General features: G+C 36.4%; 1 protein-coding gene across 1 annotated transcript; it reads left to right on the forward strand.

The window, feature by feature from the left end:
• The first annotated feature begins 15,441 nt into the window (after positions 1-15,441).
• Positions 15,442-22,486, forward strand: fgf8b (fibroblast growth factor 8b). The gene is made up of 5 exons (XM_053477187.1): positions 15,442-15,965; positions 16,068-16,104; positions 16,703-16,895; positions 21,039-21,145; positions 21,661-22,486. The coding sequence occupies exons 1-5, from the start codon at positions 15,934-15,936 to the stop codon at positions 21,934-21,936; spliced, it is 645 nt and encodes a 214-aa protein (XP_053333162.1). The 5' UTR covers positions 15,442-15,933; the 3' UTR covers positions 21,937-22,486.
• The last annotated feature ends 2,915 nt before the right edge of the window (positions 22,487-25,401 follow it).

The raw sequence follows: 25,401 nt of genomic DNA on the forward strand, positions 1-25,401 counted from the left end.
AATTGTGCAAATTCTCCCACTTAAAAAGATGAGAGAGTCCTGTAATTTTTATCATAGGTATACGTCAATTATGAGAGACAAAATAAGAAAAAAATCCAGAAAATCACATTGTAGGATTTTTAAAGAATTTATTTGCAAATTATGGTGGAAAATAAGTATTTGGTCACTTACAAACAAGCAAGATTTCTGGCTCTCACAGACCTGTAACGTCTTCTTTAAGAGGCTCCTCAGTCCTCCACTCGTTTAATGGCATCTGTTATCAGTATAAAAGACACCTGTCCACAACCACAAACAATTACACTCCAAACTTCACTATAGCCAAGACCAAAGAGCTGTCAAAGGACACCAGAAACAAAATTGTAGACCTGCACCAGGCTGGGAAGACTGAATCTGCAATAGGTAAGCAGCTTGGTGTGAAGAACTCAACTGTGGGAGAAATTATTAGAAAATGGAAGACATACAAGACCACTGATAATCTCCCTCGATCTGGAGCTCCACACATAATCTTACATTGTGGGGTCAAAAAGAGCGCCTCACACTTTGAGAACCACTGGTGTAAAGTAAAGAATGAATGGGACCATGTATCGTGAGATTTTGAGTGAAAACCTTTTTCTATCAGCAGGGTCATTGAAGATAAAACGTGGCTGGGTACCTCAGCATACAGTAACAATGATCCCAAACACACCACCCAAGGCATCGAAGGAGTGGCTTCGTAAGAAGCATTTTAAGGTCCTGGAGTGGCCTAGCCAGTCTCCAGATCTCAACCCCATAGAAAATCTTTGGAGGGAGTTAAAAGTCTGTGTTGCCCAGTTGTTATCCAATAGTGCATGAACAAGTAGTTCAATTAAAAGCTGTAGGCTGGCATCACATGGTTTAGAGTAAACCATGATAGTCTTTGGTCCTCCCTGACTGGTAGTTGTAGACTTGATGGGGCAGTGCCCTAATGACGGGTGGGAATGGAATACGACTATATTAGAGACTATATTCTCATTATGTTATAAGAAAAATAAAAATAAAATAAAAAAGCTTGTTTATATTGATGTCCCACTCTTCTGAACTCTTTCATTATATTTGTTTTTTTTTTTAAATGAACAAATTAAGATTCAAGAAAACCTAACCAGCTTTTGTGTTATTGTGTCGAGTTGGTGATTTTTCTTAATGCAGACTGCCAAATTTATATATATTTAGTTCAAATGTTCCAAACAGTGGCTTGTTACTTGTATAAATGTCGTTAATAGAAAAGAAAAAAAAAAACTTCCCTATTTGGGGACATTTTAAAATGTTTTCTCCCAATAAAGTACTTAATTTAATAAATTACTAAAATGTAATCAGAGGGTTATTTTGTTCTTCACCAATGGTGATGTTAGTTAAGTCCACAAACTTTTTCTTTGCACGGTGGGTTTTCAAACAACAACATATTCTCACACATCTGACAGCTATCACTGCTCGCGATGTCAGAATCTGTTTGCTACACAAAATGTGTCCACTAGATGTCAGTAGAACGAGCTCATGAATCAGTCCTCATGAAATTTTGGTGAAACTACGTATTGGCGGGAAAGCCTCGCCACCTGTGAGGCTGATCTCCTCATCACTCCACTTCTACACGAGTACACGAGATCTCAGCCCCTAGTGCACTCCACCCCCAAGGACTCGAACACATCTTTTACAAAAATAATTCTTTAATTAAATAAATATATTCTTTTAACAAAAAAAAAAATCGTATTGTTTTTATAAAATATAATAATAATAATAATAATAATAATAATAATCACCTCTTTTGCCAAAAATAAACATCTTATACTTTCACAATTAAGATTTACAAAATAGGTATCTGTTCTCAAAACTAAATCCTCATTAAGATCTTTATTTTCAAGTTATTTAATATATTTTCTCTTTAACATTTTGCTTTCGACATTTTTTTTGTTCTGTTTTCATTTTTTCCACACATTTTCTTTTTCTTCCTTCCTTTTGTTAATTTATTTTATTTTTATTGGTAGCATTATTAAATACTATGGATCTGCTCTCTATCTACAATGATTTCCATAGCTCGGAAATCTACGGTGTTATAAGTATGAGTTTAAATGTGAAACCATATGACATGCGGTGTTTGCCTCAAACTACATACTTAACACACCCTGTGGCACTGTTTTAATTGTCATCATCATCATCATCATCATTCCCGCTGACTGCAGAATAAAGTCCGACACAGTATTTTGCTTTTGTTTATAGCCCATTGGAACAATTTTTACAGTACAACGTAAACATGACAAGACTAATAGTAAAAAAAAAAAAAGGGTTTAAAGTCTACGCTTTGATGAACAAAATTATGACTGATGAGTATATGTCAGTATAATTTCTTTACGGTTAGGTGTAACCTAAAGCCACTAAAGTACAGAGCTGAAGCCAATTTAACAAAGTAGATCGAAATCACTGTATTTATTATATATTATCAGATTTGTTTATGATTTTTCGCAAGTACACTATCACAAACTTCACACGTGCAGATCCTGACATCCGCGTGCTGCCCGTCCCTGTGAACAGAGTGTACGGTCAACTCGCTGCCGCTCCTCACACTGTCCCAATGTTACAGGAGCCCTCACTTCTGCCTGTCACTGTAGACACATTACAGTCTGATTCAAGATTTCATCCACTTGTTGTATGTGCAGTGGCTACAGACGCTCTGCTGTCTGAACTGGGGTTTCAGTAGCAATCCGCTCTGTCTGACATAACGTTAGTCAGTGAGGGTCGCCTGTGACACGTTTACATTAAGTCATAAAAGTTACTGATAAAGCTGCCTTCTAATACGTTTACTGTAACTACCTGTGCAAAAATCTGCAAAAGATCTGGATCTGGATCTGATCCAGGAATGTAGATTGAAATCATTGTATTTTATTTCAGAAATGCATATCATTTTTGCAAGTACACTAGTACACTAGTGTATTTCTTAAAAAATATTGAAATAATTGTCAGGTAAAACTTTTTTATGTTTTTATCTAGTATCTAATCACAGCTCCATTCCACCAGCTTGCCAGATAGCATGTCTTTGATACAAAAAAAAAAAAAAACTAAATCCAGTACACACGACATGCATACACACAGCACAACTGACAGATCCTGTCAAGCGTTCATTGAACCCCATATCAAATGCATCAGCTCCTTCCGCTGAAAGGCAAGTGTGTGCACAGCACAGCACACAGACACACACACACACACACAGAGCCCTTGTCAAAATCACAGTCTGAACATGTGAGACAGCACTGGCATATACCACTGGGGTGCTTTCAGCACCCACATTGCGTGCCACAGAAACCTGGGCCGTTGCTATCGCCACTGTACAGATCAACATGTTTGGAATATTTTCCAGAGCTTCCAGTGGCTCCAGAAATCTTTACTTAAAATACCAACTACAGCTAGAGAGTCATAAAGTCATAATAAAAGTATCTCTGTGTGTGTGTGTGTGTGTGTGTGTGTGTGTGTGCCTCCTGACTGTGAACATGCTGTTTTTATCACTACCTATAACCATCTCAACTTCTGATTTCAAACACCTGGTACTGTACATGTTTAGGGAAAGCAAATCATGCAGTTATGCATAATAGCGAGCAGGCAGCTATTAGCACTTCAAGATCTACGCTCCACTATGGTTATGTAATGCTACACCATACAGAAATGTAGTGAAGTGGAAAGTACAAATATTTGTTGTAGGATGTAGTGGATTAAAAGTAAAATGTTTTCACTAATAAAACTACTCAAGTAAAGTAAAAATGGTAAAATATGTACATGAGTGCAGTAAAGAAGTTACTTTAATCCATATAACTATATAGCATTTCTATATAGCCCTATTGAATTTTCCAGGCAAAAGGCCAGAGTTGTCATTTGCCTTTTACTAAAGGCTTTTACTTACTAAAATCTATAATAATATCTTCCAGTAGCAGTGAGTTATGAAGCAGATGTTAGACCCAAAGAGGTAAAAAAAATTATTATATATTATTAAAAATGATAGTTCTTCAGATTCATCAAACCTTACAATAATATATATACACTGATCAGTCATAACATTATGACCACCACTTAATATTGAGTTAGGTGCCCCAAAACAGTGGTTGTCAGTTCACCAGTTTTCCTTTCTTGAATGACTTTTGGTATGTCCTGTCAACTGCACCATGGAAACATCTCACAGGTTTTGGAGTTGCTCTGATCCAGTTGTCTAGCCAATACAATTTGGCCCTTTTCACATTAGCTAAATTTTCAATATCTCGTTGCAATTGCGGCTGGACGAGTGAAGTTAGAAGTGGGCTAGAAGTATAGGCAGTATAATACAGTAGAACCTTGAATTACGAGCATAATATGTTCCAAAAGCAGGTTCGTATTTCAAAACACTCGTAACCCAAATCGAATTTTAAAAAAATAATGGAAACTCAAATTATTTGTTCCACAGCCCCAAAAAATAAATACATAAAAATAATTAACACAAAATATAAAGTAAAAATAAAACGAATTAACCTGCATTTTACCTATCAAATCCCAACAGATAAGTGTTTCCGTTTGTGTGCAGAGGCGCTGTGTGTGTGTGTGTCTAATGACGCCCAATTGAGCTACACACTAACGGAATCACTGCTGTAAAGTAAAAATAAAGCAAATTAACCTGCACTTTACTTTTGAAAGCAATCACGACAGAGCAGTGTTTCTGTGTAGAGCAGAGAGAAAGAGTGTGTGTGTGTGTCTGTGAAGGCAAAAGTAACAGGGGTCTGTGTGCTGTGTATGTGTGGCACGGTGTCCAATGATGCGCGAAGAGCAGGCTGATACATGATTCATAAAATGAATCTTTAACCTCTGTAATGAGACTTGCTTTTGTGGATGTTGATTATACCAGTAAGAGTCACTAAGTCACTAAGACTGAGCAGGGGAGACAATTACCCACAATTCTGCTGCGCATGAGAAAGAAAAACGTTAGCTCAGTTGTGATCACATGACGCTCGGCGTCAAAACATGAAGCGCATGCGTGATACATGATACTCGGTATTTGTAAACCAAGACTTGTTCGTTTTCCAAGTCAAAATTTATTTAAAATCTTTGCTCGTCTTGCGGAACACTCGCAAACCGCGTTACTCGTAATCTGAGGTTTTACTGTATTGTATTTCCTTAAATTTGTGCATCAAAAGAATTCTGTCATGGAGGTCTGTAAACAATTAATTTTTATAAAGAACAACGAGCTTGTTGGTGAGCTTAAATGTTGGACTGACTTCACACATTTAAGATTTATTCTTTCACTGAATTTCAATATAGCTCCTGCCCACCAGAGGGCTCCCATATCCACATTCTACCTAATCTCTTACTAATCACAGACACCTAGAGCCCATCCTTAGTAATCTCTTTAGGATTGTTCTCTACTCTTAATTTTAGATTTCCTTTGACCATGTGTTCTTTATGTATTTATGTATTGCTCTCGGTCTACTTCCTAGGTATTGTTCAGTTCTGCATTATATTTTAGAAATATGTGATTTGTTTTAATAAAATATCTGAAAATGAATCAATAACATCCTGTCATGTCAGCTATGTTAAAACTACAATGATACACTGTACTATCTCTGTGTGCACATTCTTTTGTGATTAACACATCGACAGTCCCAAACTGTTCTTGCTGAATGACACTGTGTGTGCATGTATGTGTCTGCATATATGTGTGTGTGTGTGTGTGTGTGTGTGTGTGTGTGTGTGTGTGTGTGTGTGTGTACAGATAATGGGGATGATGGACATCTGAAGAGGGACAGAAATGCTCCTGGAATGCACTGATCTTTTGAGGCTCACATTCTAATATGTCCAAACGTACATCCCTAAAAGCATCCCAGACAGCTCTCTGAACCAGACTGGCAAAAATATATTTAGCATACTTATCATTTATGATTTACTATACAGTTTTGTTAAATAAAACCTTTTTTTAAGGAGGTGACCTATGGCAGACCTATGGTACTGATTACTCCCAATAAAATTTTTGAAATGTCTTTACCCAGCTGAAATTTTAAATCAGTTTGTTTCAGTTTGTGTTTGTGTGCTATGGTAAAATATTAATTCATTTATTCATTCATTTATTCATCTTTAGTCTAGTCCAGGAGACTTTGGGCAGGATAGAGTGCCAATCCACACACAAAAACACACACTACAGGCACTTTGGGAACGCCAATTAGCCTATTCTGCATGTCTTTTGACTGTGGGAGGTAACCAGAGTATTCAGGGGAAACCCATATAGCATGGGAGAATATATGTAAACACCATAAAGACAGGGGCGGGAATCAAACTCTCGACTCTGAAGGTAAGATGCCACAGTGCTAACTATGATGCCACCACGCCTAGTCTGCATATACTGTGGGAGGAAACTGGAAAACCACCACGCCTGGGGAGAACATGCAAACTCCATGCACACAGACCCAAAGGTGGGAATCAAACCCTGGCTTTGAAGGTGCAAGGTGATTAAGCTAAGCTGCTTGGCCGTCCCGCCATTGTGCGGCCTTGGTGAAATTTATGTTAAAGGAAACCTGAACAAGTAGAAGGAATGGTGAATCAGTGTTTAGCACTGTTGCCTTGCACGTCCAAAGTTTGTGGTTTGTATCTTGTTGCCTGGTGGTGTGCATGGAATATGTATGTTCTCCTAATGATTTTTGGGATTCCCTGGGTACATCAGTTTCCTCTTAAAGTCTAAAGACGTGTAAGCTGATTGATGTTTCCAAATTGCCCATTGGTGTGTGAGTGTGTGAGGATGTCCCCTGTCTTGTGCCCAAAGTTCCCTGGGATAAGCTATATTCCCTGCATATACCTAAATAGGATAAGTGTTATGAATGGATGGATAGATGAATGGATGAACATAAAATTTGTTCCTAAGATGCTGGGCTACCACAAGCCACTAGAATAGTTTCAACTCAGCTCTGTATAGACTATACAAGTCTTTGGACCCATAATGAAGCAATTAACACCACTCATCAAAACTTTATTCATTTAATTCATGTTTTGATGGAGATTGGGATTGCTTTCTAACACATCACTCTAACATCTCCCATAGGTATTCCCTTAGATCAAGATGTGTTGTCTTTGAAAACTATAGCATTTAAGCAAACCCATTTAGTGAACCCTGGATGGAAGTGGGGTCATCCTGGAAGAGACCAATCCCATTGGGACAGAACAGTTTCGTGATAGGATAAAGATGAAAAGTCAGACAAACTTGGTTTTGATTGCAGTGACCCTTCAACCTAAATGAACAAGTGAATCCACCCCTCACCAATACAATGCATTTTACTGCCAGTTTTTTACTGAATATATATTATGTACTGTATGAGAAGGATCGTAGATAGAAGAAAAAAAGTCAAAATCCTGGGTGGAGTAATTTGGTGGTGTGTAAACTTGGTGGTCTTTTAAGTGTCTCGTGGTGGTCTTCCTCCCAGACAAGGGTCACCGCAAAAGTCAGAATTCCATTTAACCTCTTACCCACCCACCCAAACACACACGTGCATGCGTGTACATTTTGGAGGAGTAATTGGTTCTCCAGGTCAACTATGCACGAGCACAGTCTTTTTTCCATGATGCAATGGCTGATTTTTTTACAGTGACTTTTACAGCTGCGGCACGACTGACCCACTGTAGGATATCAAGAGCCGCAGGGAGATTTGATGATCAAGGTGTCAGAGTGTCAGAATGTGGGTGTAGGTCCATATTGCCTTTGTGTTCTTTCATTAAAAGAAACAGACATAATATATTCGATTACTAAGTAACCAACATGAACGCATATTACAAACACATCTGACAAATCTGACCTGGTCCACTTGTTAGTAAAGTTTTTAAAGCATTTTTGTAGGCTATGATCTCATCCAGCATGTATTCTTATAACTTCAGCATCCATCACAGCCCTGAACAGAAAAAAGTGACTATTGATTAACAAAAAAAAAAAAAAAAAAAAAAATTTGTGTGTATGTGTGTCCTTCCTTTCTGATATAGATTTCCTGAAAATAACAAAAATTACTTTTAATGGAACATTTAGGTTACTAGGCTTTTCTTTATTGGAAATATTGGAACCATCAGTACTACAGATTTTAGGTGGGACACTTCTGAGCAGTCATCGTGAAAAATCCATGAGACCAGCATGAGGTTAAAGTTGTAAAGGCAGAAGCCCCGGCACTCAGCACTAGCTGAACCTGCGCATGGTAAAATAATTAGACCTGGCTTTGATGGGGACTAAGCAAACAGTACCACTCTCAACACCACATTCTCCTTTCCCTCTCTCTTCCTCTAAAGACATGACTTGTCTCTGAAATTCTGCCCAACCAACTCCTTTCTGCTTTCTTACTTTGTTTTGCGTGCCGGCATGCAAGCATGCACACAGAAACACACACACACACACACACACACACACACACACACACACACACTCTTTCCCTCTAGCTCTCTCTCTAATCTCTTGATATGTGTTGTAACTTTTCAGGAAAGCTCTGTCAGACAGAAAACACATTCCAGGACTCGTCTCATCTGTGCTCTATATATTTGAGATTGTGTGACTTTAACCTAATAGAGATTCAACAATAATGTTTCAATTAAGAGTACTACAAGTTCTATAAATCACTTTTACACAAATTCTTACAAAAAATTTTAAGCAGCTCACGTTATGCAGCAAAGAACCCCTTAAGGGTTTCATGGACATCCCTAGCACAGATAAATGTACAATATTTTGGCAGTTTCTTATAGTCATGGAGCTTCAGATTCTTGAAATATTTACTCACAGGGCTTATACAGTTTTTTTATATAGTTAAAATTTAATTATATTTAAATTATTCATATGCTTGCTGAAATCAATTTATTGGAGTGATTAATCAATCTACGTAATAACCATTACAATTTCAAAATATAATAAGTTTAATAACATATTAACTTATATTATTTACTCTATATAATAACCGACAATGAATTATGGATTCCACCACTGCAATTAAAAAAATCTTAAATGCGATAAATTTTCTACTCCGAGAGCGACACTCTTTTATAAAAATATCAAACAGGGAGTTACTTACAGTAAACATTAAACAAACAAATCTATGGGCTTTTGGAACTAAATGTGGGGAAAAAAGCATTCTGTTATTCTGTTAGTTATTATATAATACTACTACTACTACTAATAATAATAATAATAATAATAATAATATACAAATACAAAATTAAAGACAAATATAGGCTTATTACGATTAAACATTTCATAGAGCAGAGATAAAAGCAAAATGTTAATATAAAGGATATTACAGGTAACATGTCACTCGATAACTGTCTCTCAGCACTAAGCTACTGAAAAAAAGGAAAAAATCTTGGCGTTTTAACCCCCAAAATATAAAGTCAAGAGCTGCCTTTTTCATCTCTAGCCCTCTTCGGGCTTCTTTCCTCAGAGGAGGAAAGATGATATAGCAGGCAGTGACAAGGTAGCAGTGACCTGCTCCAGAGCAAATTCCATCCCACCCCCATGTATGCTTTATGAAGATTTTAACCTTGCCGCCTGCTCCCCTTTTGCAGCAGTTTAGCTGGTCAACAGTTTAGCTCACCCGTCACCGAGGTCCATCTGTGTACGGGCCACAACGGCCGCCCACAACCTAAAGCAAAAGGTTAGCCCGCTATGTCCTTATTCGAATTGCAGGCTTTTAATGGAATTCATAGTTAGGATTTGAAAAGCCCCTAGAAATGCGATCATACTCGAGGGCCCCCAATCGATTAAGCACCTGGGATGAAAACAGTTCATTTTTAAAATTGTTATTTCTCTCCAGACTTTCAGATGTAAGAGACACGAAAGAGAAAGAGAGAGAGAGAGAGAGAGAGAGAGGTGGGAGGCTTTGGCCGTGGTCACAGCATTGTAAAAGAAGTAAAGGCAATATTCAGTGGTGATGTGATTGAGAGAAACAGATTGAGGAAATATATGAGAAAACAACCAGCGTACCAAAGACAGGGCTTAAGACTGTGGTACAAAAGACAAGAGAGACCATGAAAAAGGGAGAAAAAGGAGAAGGGGAGAAAAAGTCCCTGTGGCCAATTGAATTTCCAATCTTTCTTTTCGGCTTTTCCCCCCGCCTAGGTCTACACAGCTGTTTAGACACCAGGGGCCACTTTTCTGCACCCAGATGAAAAAGAAAAGACTCAAAGCAAACTTGCAGGTAGACCTGTTAAAGTAATCACCCCAACCTGCCCTAAACCCAAAACTACAAGAAAGGGGGAGCAGAGGAGAATAGGAACGTGAGGGTGGCTTAGTTGCACCCTAGAGTTGGCTTAAGTGTGCAGTTGCATGTGTGTGTGTGTGTGTGTGTGTGTGTGTGTGCACGCGTGTGCACTCACATGCAGAGTGTTAGTGGATGAGGGGAGTCACATGCAACTCCAAAACCAGGAACGGTATCTGCTTTTATTGACTTTGTTAAAACGTTTTCAATGCTACTTCCTATGTGTTTACAAGACAGTAAATCAGAGTGTGTTCAGAGGAACAGTGGTCAGGAGTCAAGGGAAACATTTGGAGTGAACGGGATGAGCTACCGCTAGCAGCTGTCTTAAGTAAAACCTTTTTTTGTTGTTGTAATCTTAGCATCACCAAGTTTCTGATTTATTCCATAAATCAAAAACATTAAACCTGCATGCATATGTAATGCATCAATAACCATGATCATCACCAATTTACTTTCATTTCCCTTTATTAATGAAACACGGACAATTATTGTTCAGGTAATTTACTGGATGGACAAATAATGAATCCATTAGCTAACCCGCTAAGTAAGTATAAGCTCTGGGATGCTTAGCCAGTCCCATGATTTGTGATTGCCCAGTCACCTAAGTACGGTGGCACTGAAGTGCAAAACGCAAACACATGCAAAAAGACAGATAAACAATGAAAAAACAAAAACTTTTAGCCCCAAAGTACAAAACGCAACATGCAACAACAACAAAAAGAATGGATACAAAAAAGCACTTCTTAAGCACAAAACAGATAGAATAAAAATGAAAACGTTTAGCCCTGAAGTATAAACCGCCAACACACAAAAAAAAAAGAAAAATGACAAGCAGCACTGACCTGCACCCTAAAAATTACAGAAATTCCATTGTTCCAATTCCATCCCAGAAATCCCAAAGTCATGAGCCACATCTATCCATGCTTGTTCAGAAGACTGAGAGAACTTTTAGATGGCTTCATTTTTACTCTGCTTGCTTCAGTTGGTTATGTTTAAAAAAAAAAAAAACACTTTAATCTTAATTTGTCGAAACTAAATTTTTGCTTGTTTTGCAAAGAGCAGTTTAGTAGAAGGATGTGGCTGATGTCAGTGTGCCTTTTGTTCTCAATTTTTTTTTCTGTTTGTGTTTTTTCAGTGCCCATTGTCACCATACCTACAGCTATGTAAAGTGAAAGTTTTGTTTAAAAACATGACAAAAGTATTGTGCTCAAAATTGCTTCAATTCACTGAGGTTTTTGCACATTTGCTTATGCTTAGCTCTTTTAAGGTCCCACCACAGCATTTTAAAGGGGTTGAGGTCTGAACTTTGATTAGGTCATTCCAAAACCTTCATTCTTTTATATTTAGTCTTTTTAATGTAGATTTACTGGTGTGCATCAGGTCATGTCCTGTTGTGACAATGAACCAATGACCCAATTTTAACCAAATTTTTGCTATTGACAGATGGCCTCACATTCACCTCCAGATTAATTTGGTATATGGAGGAATTCATGGTTGACTTAATAACTGCAAGGTGCCCTTGTCCTGTGGCTGCAAAACAATCCCAAATCATCACCTTTCCACTGGTGTTCTTGTACATAAGACATTTTTCCAGAATGTGTCATGTGGTTTGTTTAGATGCAGTTTTGCGAACATCAGTTTTGCTTTCATGTTATTTTTAGACAGAAAATTTGTTCAACCTTTTTCTAATTGTGCCATCATAGATGTTAACATTTACATTAGTGTACTAGTAATCATTCTAACCCATGCCGGATCTAAGCCAATGTGTGTAGTGCAGCAGGTGGTAAGTTATATTTAACTGAACATACCCATAAACTTGGCATATAAAACGTATGATTTAGTTTCTTATAGCCTATATATCCATATATGTACATATTCTATTTAGCATGTTATCTCCTTGAAATTTCTTTCAAGCCGCACTATCATATTAAGCGTTTTTCCCCTTAACAATCTGCACAATTACTAAAATTGGCAGGCCTGTCATTCCGCCTTTTGAATAAATAACTGCATAATCTTCATGAATTTCGAATACTTTTTTTTGTTTGTTTTACTACTTTATGTGTTTATGTCATAAATCATGTCTTACTGAAGACATGATGTAAAAAGTTCTCATAGCAACCTTTATCTGTGGAAAATTATTCGATGTTTGTTTAGTCTTATTAGACTTATTAGTCTTATTTCAAAGGCACCTCTTTCAAAGCCTCTAAATGAAAAATGAGGCCCTTCTAGCTGATTCAGACATTCTATGCATGTATGTATGCATGCATGTATGAATTAATGTATGTATGTACGTATCTATCTATCTATCTATCTATCTATCTATCTATCTATCTATCTATCAAAAGCCTGAATTGTGCACCCCACCTTGTTTCTCTTTATGTTGGTAAGGATATACTTCAAGTGCAGTTAAACTAAGCCTTGTACTGAAAAGAGGGAAAATGGGAATACCAGTGCAGTCTATGGGGATCCCACGAAAAAAAAACATGCTAGTGATAGTTTGGCTTGGTGTCAAAACCTCAATAAGCAGACTTCAGACAGAGCAGCCACTCAGAGCCAGTCAGACTTACTCATATGAGAGTTCATTAGTTGAAAGGACATGTGAAAAGACACAACCCAGACACTTGACAAAACATGATTTTTGGTTAACCACTATTGAATTATAGTTGCCACTTAACCACAAATGACTAAGAACAAGAGGGATGGTAAGAGAGGAAGCAAGAGAAATTACTATAAACGTTTGAATTAGAAACTTATATTATCTTGAGACAGCAGTAAGCGCTCCAAATAAAAAGATTTTGTGTTACCCAAAGGTGGGGAAGCTGCAGGTACCAAACTAACCATTTCCTAGCATTTATTAACCTAACAAAATTAACAATTTATAGGAACTATTTTAATAATTATTAACTTAATAAAAGAAACCATTTATAGCAGTTATTATTATTAGCAAGGCTGGTTTTAGTGTTTATATATAACCATCAACAACACATGAACCACATGCCAATGCCAAATCTGTTAAACCACACCTTAAATGTAGCTAATGCATGGTCTGAGGTGAGATTTTTCCAACTAGTGCACTGAGCAGTTCCAGGTGGCAAAAAATTATTTTCCCTATGGAACTAATCAAACAGGTTCATTCTCACTCTCTAAAGACTGATTTATAGAGGCAATGTGAACGAACACCAATAATTACATTTTCTATTGCGGAGAACAGCTGCTCTGTCGTTCTTATATGAGCGCAAAGGTGTGAAAAGTCCCCTATTGCATCTCGAGTGGGACGTGGGAACCAAAACTTTGGACAGAAATTTGTGGTACTTATAGTACAGTAAACCATGTCCCAGTTTGCCTTTTTTATTTGGGTATGTTCTTGTTATCTTTATAAATGTATATCCTTAATAACAATTACTTACATTTGATGCTCTTGATTGCTCATATAGGGTGAATAACTGTAAGGTGCTTTTACTAGATAAGGACTGAAAAAGATGTATGCCATATGTTATTGCCATTAAATGTCTCCACACACAAAGCAATATATTTTCTACATCTACACAGACTGATATTAAGATTAACGATATTAAACTACATATTTATGCTCTTAAGAATGGAATCTGATTCATTGCACATGTTTTCCATTGTTCTGTTAAGTTATAGTTGCACATCCATGATGAATGTTACAAATCCAGATTGTATTCTTCAGGGGCCATGAAATAATGTTTTACTTGCTGCTAAAAAATTATAAGAAACCTGTTCACCAGACTTTAATAAAAGATTACAATAGAAGTAGTTCTTGGTAGTATTATTGCATAAATGTGAAATCTGTCAGACATCAATATGAAATAATATGAAATAATACAGATATTAAGTATAGTAAGTCTAGATCTGGATTATTTCCAACACAGATTGTAGGTTTACGGTATATCTCTGACTAAGATGTCAAGTATAAAGTGTATTATCCTTTATATTTATGTTATGATTAAACATTTCTACCTTGTTCGTGTGGTCTGTTTTAAGGTGTCTCCACCCCCATCTACAGGACATAAGGGCTTACTGAACGGTTTATAATGAAGATAAATTAAAATTATTTGAACTATATGATATTGGATTTACACTAACCAGATCTCAGTTAAAATGCTCAACTATGGAAGATATTGAAGAAACGTGTTGGACAACATTCCCCACCACTATCATCAAGACGCTAACCTTTTGAATTGGTTCAATACATTTCCAAAGACTTGTGCACACACAAAAGCTGGTTGGGTGGCTTCTGGGTGGTCAACACCTTAATAACACTTTATATACCATTTAGTTTAACTTCAGTTTGTCATTCATTTTCCTACAGATCTTTAAGGTATTGGGTAATTAACTTATGAATTTTTTGTTCTGCCTGCAAATCTACAAAATTTACTACAAAACACATATGTAAGAAACAGAGTGGATGCCACTGATAATAATCAGTACTTACACTAATAATAATAATTAAATAATAATAATAATAATAATAATAATAATAATAATAATAATATGTAGAAAATCTGACATTTTTGCACATTATGTTAAAAATGTGAATTAATTTTTTCTCTGTGTTTTCAAATATTTGCAGATACTGTATAATCATTTTGGGGGTGGGGGGGGACAACATTGATCTGCAACATAAAAATGACTAAAATATTTTAAAACAAACAAAAAACAAGTCTTCTGAAAAAAAAGGCTTGATATTTTTAATCACCAAGTACGTATTTCAATGAGTGCTCTATAAAGGGTTACTTTCTTAACTGACAGTCTATTTTTGACATTTGCTTACTTTTCCCCAGGAGGTGTGATGTATCGAAAGCTGCTAAATTAAACACCATAAAACACCATAAGGTTTAAGGTTTAAGCCCCATAGTATACTGTGTTAGCTTAACAGAGATGACAGTTTATTACTGAAGCATCAAACTCCATATAACTGTACCAATGCACTTCGGAGAAGTTTTTGACTTAGGTGCACGGTTTTAGACGTGACTTTGCCTTTGCTCCTCCTGTCTTTGCGCGCACGTGTGTGTGTGTGTGTGTGTGTTCAGTGTAGGAACTTAAATGCAGACAGGAGGCTGATCCGAGCCGCACTTCTCTGCGGGATAAACTGCTGGATGAAAATCCGACTCCTGGTTGTAAGCGGAGCTTTTTTCAAAAAAAAAAAAAAAAAATCAGAAATGCCTTTGACATGCTCTTTCTTGTATAAGCTATTCAGTTCTTGGGGATGCACGATAGCGCGATTAAGAAAATAAGAGCAACTGAAATAATGTACAAGTTACTGAGCGCTCATTTTAGGTGCGAACGCGTCTCCAGGATAGCGGAGAAAATCATTTTAACTTGTTTGTTTTTTACTGTACTTGTTAATGCGAATCAAAACACAGATTGACAGTGTTTATGTGTATTTGGGGTGCAGGTAGTAAAATCTACATGAATGCTCTGGATTAACAGAAAGAAATCTTTGTTTTTTTTTAAATTGTCCATTGGAAGAAGATTTTCTTTGCTGAAGGAATTATGGATCTCCCAAAATAGACTGTAAAATTGTCGGTTCAACGTATTTAGTAACTGATCAGCAATCGGATATACTGTATATTTTAAGAGGACATTTCCATCGGGACTTATTGTGTCCCCTCGGAAACTGGAAACTCATGAAGGATTTAAATCAGGAGATAGAGACAAAAGTTTGCAGAATCTTACAATGAAGCTGAAATCTTCTAAATGGGGTTACCTGTACGTACACTTCTTGTTTGTTTGTTGATATGTTTGTTCCAAATAATGTACATAATGATAAGCCGCAACAATTACCAACTCTTTTTTTGTTTGTTATTTTAGGTTAATCCAGTTTATGACGCTAATATTTTACATTCAGGTAAGTGCACACTTTTTTCTTGCTTTCTTTTCTCTGTCCAGGCTTAATAAGACATTGCATTATAAAACAAATTCAGTGTTGGTGATGCAACTGCTACTACAGGTATACACAGAACTGAGTCTATATTTTGTGCATTAATCCAATGCTGGTGTTTGAGTCCAGTAAGCGTTTCTCACATCAAACATCTTGGAAAGGCGTGAGCCCCCATGCCCTAAAGATAATGGTAATAGCATGTGGGTTGGACGCATTGCTGAAATGAAAAGCAATCGTTTAGACAAACGGTGCATGGAGAGATGAGGGAAAGAAAAAAAAAAACAGCCAAGAGACGCGTGTCATCTCTCTAGAAAGCGCCTCACATTACATGCGCCTGCATCTCAAACTGCATTAAATACTGATAAAACAATGTGACTCAGTAGCAAGTAGCAAATTGATGCACTGTGCATTTAATGCATCCAAATAAAGTAAAATTGAGCTCTGAATTAATCTTTATCTGGAAGTCGTCTGGAGGACATAAACGCCATACAAGATTGTGGTATTCCTGTTGCATGTTAAGTGCAAATAAGTCAAAGTTTCTTTATGCGTTTTTTCGTCTCCTCAGACAGCAGCAGGCCTGCACTCTGTGTCTGTGCCCAACTTTAAGCAGCACGTGACCGAGCACAGCCGCTTGTCGGACCGCACGAGCCGCCGATTGACGCGCACCTACCAGCTGTACAGCCGCACGAGCGGCAGACACGTGCAGGTGCTGTGTAACAAGAGAGTCGTGGCTAACGGCGAAGACGGAGACGTGCACGGTAAGAGCAACCAAAAGAAATCATCCTTCAATTGCAGTACATTAGTATGTACAATTAAAAACTTGACTAAAACATAAGCTATTCTAATCAGCACTGATTAGGCTAAACACGCCCTAATTAACATATTTAAAATCTGTTAAACTCTTTAAGTTACTAATACCTTAATTATTTAATTGCAATGGCTAAACTTTTTAAATAGGGATCTAGGAAGCCCCTGGTGTCAGTCACTTTTTTCCTTGCTACTGTATATTTCCATTGTTCCACTTTATATGTGTGAATGTGGTTATTCAATTAAACACTCAATTAAAGGCTATTTTACGTGTCATTTAAGTTGAATTGAATTCAATCATGCAATTAATTAGTTGTACATTTCTAAATATATAGCTAATAACAGAGCTAAAATTAAATATGGGTTCTGGGTTCTGTGCAGAGCTTTAAACATGCAATATGTTCAAATTGTACTACATGCAAAAACTAAAACAGTACTTGTTGTAGATGTGCATAAATTGATTTATGGTATATAAATTGACCAAAATAAAAAAAAAATATGGCCCAAGCTGAAGCAGTAAAGGTGCAGGCGGACGAGGCATGCACCTTTTTTAAGTAAAAGATACAAACTAAAGCTACAAAGTGTGCAGCCTTAAAGGCATTACAGCACCAGCTTCCAGCAAAGATACAGTTCATTACTAAATTTTCCCAGAGAGTGTAGCTACTGTATATATGAGAGGGTTCCTAAACCTGCAATAGAATCCAGTTTACCATATTTGGTTTGACAACCTGCAATGCCACTATACTAAGCATTCCATAATTTAAAAATATTCAGGACATCTGCCTAGAACCTTCAGTTATCCACTTTATATTTTTGTTAGAAGTGTGATATAATAGCTAATGAATAGGTATAATACTTGACATAGCATACCACTGTACGTTATCTCAATATCTTAAACCAAACATTTATTATCTTTATCATCAAGGTGGACATAACAAGCACATGTATTTTGTTTGTTTGTTTGTTTCTTTCTTTCTTTCTTTCTTTGTTTTGGGAGAGTGTTTGTTTGTTTTTGTTTGTTTGTTTCTTTCTTTGTTTGTTTGTTTGTATTTTTACTATAGAATACCTGAAAATATTTAAAATTAATTTAAGGTTCATCATAACAAAAGCTATTAAAGGTACACATCCCTAGGTAACAAATGTTTACAAACGCCACCAACAATAGGATAAAGTACATTTTGATATGTTTATTTCTAACATCATATACAAACATATGACTAATAGTGAGCCAATTCCAGCTACAAATAAGAGACCTTTAATAGTTGTCTATCTATTAAACAAAACTTGCAGTGGCACGATACTAAACATCATCATCATCATCTATCATTTAGAAAAAAAAAAATCATTTGCTTGATGCATAAGATACATCTGAATTGAAAGTTAACTCTTAGCAATCTTTTTGTCCAAGTTAATTTAGTGGTAGAAGTGGGTGAATTAATGTTTGCCTCAGTGGATAAGGCTTAGAGTTACCGATCAGTAGGTTGTGCTTTGCATTTTAGAACTGCCATGGTTGGGTTCTTAGCGCTGACTCTTAACATTCAGTTTAAATTATTGGTGAATCACTTTTTTAAAGCATAAGTCACATGGCAAAATGTACTGGATCATGTGTTATTTTATACAATGAAAAATTAAAGCACTTTACTATAAATGTATTTAATAATTGCCTAATGTACAGTTACGAAATATAAACCAGTATTTACCTCGCAACACACAAAATAAATTTTTTAAACAATGTTTTGACATACGATCATCTTAAAATTGTGCTATATATATAACCCCTATTGAACCAGATGTTTTTTTGTTATAGAATCTGTGTTTAATGAATAGGTATTATCTATACATCCCCTGTCTTCTGTAAATAGTTTTTTTCCCCTTTTTTTTCTCTATAATTGAGAGATAACCCAAAGAGATATATTGATCTGTTTCATGCCATGAAAAGCTTTTTGATAATATACAAGCTATATCTGTTGTAACTGTGACAAAAGTTATAAACAGATGTATTGGATTGTATCTCTTTTCAATAAAAACTTAAATAAATGAAAAAAAATTGTGCTATACAAGCTAGTTTCCAGATTAGTAAATATCAGCGAGAACTGACTATCTTTCAGCTAGTAATTGGCCTATTGGAGTCGCAGGGTTAAACGTTTCCTAATTAGTCTTCAATATATATGAAATCTTGACTTAAAAGGCTACAGTTTATCCTAATTTGTCCCAAAAGATTTAGCTATAAAGCAGACTGCATATTTTGAAATGTCATATATATGGTTGTGAATGTGTGGGATCTTGGGAAAACCCGGCTCAGTCTGGAAAACACATCAGTTACTCATCTTACTTCTGTACCTTCTCAGCTAAACATTTCCTGAGCGGCTCTCTGTTGAACAAAAATGGAGCTGGAGGACGGAAAGACGAATAATTTTCTAACCTTAAGACAAACTTTTGTGTTTTTTTTTTTGTGAAATTGTGTAAGAAGAAAAAGACCGTAACGAGAAACTGTTAGTATGGAAATGTAGGTTATATTATGTCCTAATCCAAATTGTTGGGATAAATTTGTTAAACAGGTTTATTACACAAATTAATTTTATGGAAAATGGTAATTATGTTTTTTAATGTATTATTTAAATTGTAAAGCTGCTGAAATCCACCTGTTTTAACTTTTTCAAAACAGATGGTTAAACGGACATCTCGAGGTAACGAGTTATGGTCACCTTAATGCTTCTTGACATCTTTCCACTTTGTCTCTTTCTTATTTCTTATTGTCTCTAAGTTATTTTCATCGCTTTACAACTCAGAGTATGTATAAGATACAGTATAAAGACATGAGGTGAGGTCAGTGTTGTTGTTTTAGGCCCTTGTGTTTCTTCCATTTTGCCATTTTAAAGTACAGACAGAGTGCACATTCATGTTATAATCTGTCACGCGGATGTGTATGAACTCTAACCTATGAACAAAATTTTATTGGATTTTGTTAATGAAGTGAAGTTGTAGGAAAGGTTTAAGAAAGCATGCCTTGACTGCTACTGGCAACTTAAGCCGGTCAAAAAAACCAAAATGGAGAATTAGTAAAAGGCTTGGGCATTCTAATGCTTTAAACGGTTGTTAAGTTTCCCCAGAGTGAAACGCTTAGATGCTTTCTTTCAGAACAAACGTTCCACAAGGACCATGCTGGAAAAAGCAATCTTTTAAAAAATAGTTTTGAAACACTTTTCTCTTATGTGTGTAGGCTATAAACAAAACAAAAAATATTACATTAACCTAAAAATGTTTGTTTTACTTTAATCTAATTTCCCTGGGACATCAATAGCTTGTGTTATTTGTTTAAAAATCCTGTTATTTGACTAAAATCCTGAATGAAGATGCCTGTTGAATAAGGGTAAAGAAATAAGAAAGATGCAAACGTGGCAAATAAGATATCTTAAGAAAGAAATCACTTCATAATATAAAAGAACAAACACGACAGCCCATGGGGAGAAATCATCCATGTCCAGGAAACTGAAAAAACTCCCCATGTAATGTATATTGCTGTTATTGAGGTCTGCTGACCTGCCTGAGGTTCAGCTCCAAAATAATTATATGTATATGTTTCAGACTTTATAAACTATCCTGATTAGTGCCCATTCACATATAAATATATCTGCAATAAAGATCAAATCCAGAAAATTCAAAGAAAACACAATGCTACATTGTGCAGCATTATAGAATTTAACTAAGTGTAACATTGCTTTGTGTGACAGAACACCATGGATGTTTTTGCCCCTTTTAAGGACTGAAAGATAAAATTGTTAAATAAAAATTTACTTTTCATTTGAAAAAAAAAAAGTTAATTTTGTGCTTTATTATTAAAAAAAAAAGCATAAAAGCATAAGTTAATTTTCTTGAATTAAATCTAAATAAAAGCATTGCTTCTTCGTTATATTGAGTGTTTATAATATGTGATTCAGTCTGTAAAAATCCAGCTTCTTTCTTTTGTGATTTTTTTTTTATGTCGAAAACAGTGAATCTCTAAAAGAGACTTACAGAATTACAGAGTATGGAGAGGGACAGGATAAAGGATTGTTTAATATCTCTGTTGTAATTGTTTTGTTTGACATTTCCAGCCAAACTGATTGTGGAGACGGACACTTTCGGGAGTCGGATTCGTATCCGTGGAGCTAAAACAGGCTTCTACATATGCATGAACAAGAAAGGAAAGCTGATTGGACGGGTGAGGCAAATGATGTTTTTTAGTGGTGCAATGTGCCAATTTTGTACTGATTATATATTTATTATATATATCATATTGAAGGTATAAACTGGTAGAAAATACTCTAACAATAAATTGTTAATATTACAAAAAAAAAAAAAAAAAAAAAAAACCCTACAGACGATTGTTTTGTAAAACTTCTTAACCAAAGGGTTTGTTACTGGTACAGTTTTATCCTTTAAAAGATAAAGATAAAGATGTAAGACAGTACAGAACATTATGATACTTGAGTTGTGCGAATTTTTAAACCACTCCAGTCTAATTCATAAAACATTAACACCTTTTCTTTTAAAGCAAATGTGTAAAAAAAAAAAAAAAGTAAAATAAAAGTCTTTGAATTCTTGAATCTGGTTTAAATTTTAACAAGATTAGAGCATGTCTCTTTCCCACCTTCCATAATGCAATAAAGACCAGTGCAGCGGAATAACAGTTTTCTAACTTTATGTCCTCTGACTGTTTTGCTGTCCCTGTTCCAGAGGAAGGGTCATGGCAAGGACTGCATTTTTACTGAAATCGTCCTGGAGAACAACTACACGGCACTGCAGAACGCCAAGTACAAAGGCTGGTACATGGCATTTACGCGTAAAGGCCGTCCCCGCAAGGCGACACGCACGCAACAGCACCAGAGAGAAGCTCATTTTATGAAACGCTTTCCAAGGGGACACCTGCTCACTGAACTCAAGCCCTTTGATATTGTCCCTTATCCACTCAACAAGAGGACTAAACACAGTCATCGGCCTAATGTCAACTAGGGATGTTCACTTACACTCACTCACACACACACACACACACACACACACACACACACACACACACATGTTCATACACATAAGGAACTAAGCAAGGACACATCTTCAAAAAGACCTCTTGTACAGTAGCTTGAACAATCAACTGGAATTAATTTGTGTGTATCTTATTTAAATGCAGAGTTAAATGACTTTATTTGACTTCTGAAAAGACTGAACCTGGATGGCTTTTCAACTATAATTATAATAATGATAATAATAATAAAACTATTCTGGAATCAGTTCAGTATGGAAAGGCTCCAGAAGCCATTGGTTAAGTAATGTGCAGTTTAGAAGTTTATCTCTGGGAATGAGACAGACACACGGAAAACAAATACACTCACACGTGGCAGCTATGTATCTCATTTAACAAAATACAACAACCTTTCTGGTGCACTTATGCAGATTCATCTATGGAGTCTTTTGAGATACACATCAATCTCCTTTCCATTGTCTGTTTAAATATATATATATTTTTTATGAGAGGAAATTTTAAAAGTGAGGACATAAATATTTATTATAGAGCGTGTATTAAATTTCTCTAAGTGTACTGTTTTCCTTTTCATTTATAATGAATGCCATATGTTTAAATGTATGTAAAATATAGATTATAATTAAATTAATTCTCAGATGTCTTTTTTTTTTTAAATACCTTTAATTCCGTAAAGTATATGAGTATTGAGTTATGCATGATTTAATGTTTTCTCATAAATTCCTTAAGCTTATTTTTTGGTTATGTCTTACATGTGTGTGGGCACCTGTTATAATGAGAGAAGAGCAAATAGAGGTTAAAGTTGAAAAGCTCTGCTTGGGCAAATTAGGACTCAGATTCCTTTAGAGAAAAGGTATATAACAGCAGTGGTCTGAAGAGAAAAAAAACACACACACAAGCGACATAGTCAAGACTATTCAATAGGTTTACTGCCAGGCTAGTATAGCTCTTGTTTTTTGGCCCTGGCAAGAAACAAGAAGCCTGTGAGCCCCAGTTAACCAGGAACCAATATCTGTGACTGGCCAGGCCTGATTGAATGTGCTCAGCAAGTGAGACTGGCTTTTGAATGGTTTCAGGCCTTTTGCTTTGGGAGCGATGAGGTCAACGCAGCGTTGCAGGCACCAAACAAAGGTTACCACCACGTAGTCGCATTTCTGTGAGCCGCACACCGTAACCCTCTGATCAAATGCCCCCTTTGTCGGGCAGAAAGAAAAGGAACATGTTGTACAATGGCAAGGCTTGAATAATGACACATGAAGGGGTCAGCCATCACAGGAAAAAAGAGAGTGGCATTGCATAAGGGAGAGAGAGAGAGAGAGTTTCAGGGGTGAGATGAGGCAAAAGGCTCTGAAAGATGGGGGAATGGCTGGGAAGAGGCAAAAAGGGATGCATGAGCTTGAAAAGGGGCAAAAGAACGAGTGTCTCTGGTGAGGCAGCCGAGCATGACTGCTGGGGCCTCGAGAGAGGGAGGAACAGAAAAAGAGGGAAAGAAACAAGAGACACTGGACAGAAATCACATCACCATACTGCCTATTAGCTTTTTTTTCCTTTAAAACTTCCCACGACTTTTAATTTATCAGGCTGATTGTGGGGATCACTGAAAAGTGCTGGAACTCGGGCTAAGCTCCAACACCGTGCCCGTTCCATTCAAAAAAAGGAGATCATTCATGTTTCATGTTTGGGAAAAAAAAATGGGTAGTTTGTGGTGGTTATGAGCGAGGATCACACGATTATGAAACATTAGATGATTCAACATCATTCTTGTTCTGAATCCCAGCAAATAAGTCCAATTTTCCTAAACCTCATGAAATGCAGTGTAAAAAATCAAATGGAAATCAGAGAAATTGAACATTCGTGGCAAATGATACTAAATCGAACTTTTTTCCTTTACAAGCCCACATCAGCATGGAGGTAATAAACGTTCCACATCCACCCATAACTGGAGATGAGCATCAATTGCAGCCAGTAGGCCAGTCTTCTTGTCCTCACATTGCAAGGCAAGGAAGCTAAACGTTCTAGTGCTAGACACTGAACTGAGGATCTAGAAGAGCTTCTCTCCAGGCGACCGTTAACTCCTAGACTTTCTCAATCTAAATGTTTGCCTGTAGAAATTTCAGAATACTATGTCAAGCCAAGGATTTTTCCCTCGACAATAGAAATTGGTTCGTTGTGGAAAATACAGCAGCTGGAAGCAGGGCGTACCACCTTTTTGTGCAGAGGGAGTACACAGAGATGAGGACCGAGCCAGGATCTGCTCTGTTCCTGGAAAGCTCCAATGGTGTGTGCAAATGTTTGGACGCTAGAATGATTGTCAACACCATAGGGATAATAATGCGCAGCGGGTTCTGTTTTTCCATGGACAAAACAGTCACTTGACTGTGAGAGATTTTGATTCAGTGCCACATTCCTGTGTACTTCTGATCGAGCATAAAGAACCTGGAATCTTTACATAGAAGCTGATAATGCCAATTTGATAAAGATTTTTGCCATTTTACCCAAACAGATCTTTTCACTAGTCTACACAAATGATATATTTTATTAAAGAGCAAATTTTGTAAATTGTAGAACTGAATTTATCTTGTCACTAGTACAGAATAAGATGAACACATTTAAAACTACTAATCTCGTTTGTAGAGCACAAGACGTAATTTCCTTAATTACATTTGATCTGTGGCTTGTTAATGTTCTTGGTACTGTATCAAAATGTATTACGTAGTTTAGTGAAATCCTCTTTTGCTATGAAACATAGAGGTCTGATAGGCCTAGAAAAATCAGGAAAGAGAAGTTGGGATCTAAAGCAGATACATATGTCTGTATATAGATTTTTTTTTTTTTTTTTTTTAAGTATTTAGAGCAATCAATGCAAGGATTCCCCATCATGGAACGTCTATAGAAAACTAACCATATAATATATATATAATATATATATATATATATATATATATATATATATTGTACCATCAAAACAAAAATCAGCTCTAACCTATAGAGGCACTGACTTTCGAAGACCTCTGAAGGTGTGGTGTGTTATCTGGCTCCAAGTCGTAGGCAGCAGATCCCCTTAGGTTGTGTAACCTGGTTTTGGTTGCTCAGGACCCTGTGGCCAGTTTACCAGTTGTGCTTTCTTAGACCACTTTTGAAAGGTACTAAACACTGTATCCTGGGAACACTCCACATCAACCCTAATGTTTTAGAGATGCTCAGTTCCAGTTATCAAGCCATCACAGTTTGGCCCTTATCAAAGTGGCTAAGAGACTTAACAATGCCATTTTTCTTCTGCTTGAAACACATCAACATCAAGAACTGACACATGCTGCCTAAGATATCCCACCTCTCTTCATATCATGGTAATGAGGTAATTAATAATAATTAGTGTATAGTGGAATATGTATGTACTCATCAATTCTGGTGGTAATTTGTTTACTGTATTTGTTTTATTC

This window comes from Clarias gariepinus, chromosome 18 (assembly GCF_024256425.1).
Source record: "Clarias gariepinus isolate MV-2021 ecotype Netherlands chromosome 18, CGAR_prim_01v2, whole genome shotgun sequence".
In the NCBI taxonomy this organism is placed as follows: Eukaryota; Metazoa; Chordata; class Actinopteri; order Siluriformes; family Clariidae; genus Clarias; species Clarias gariepinus.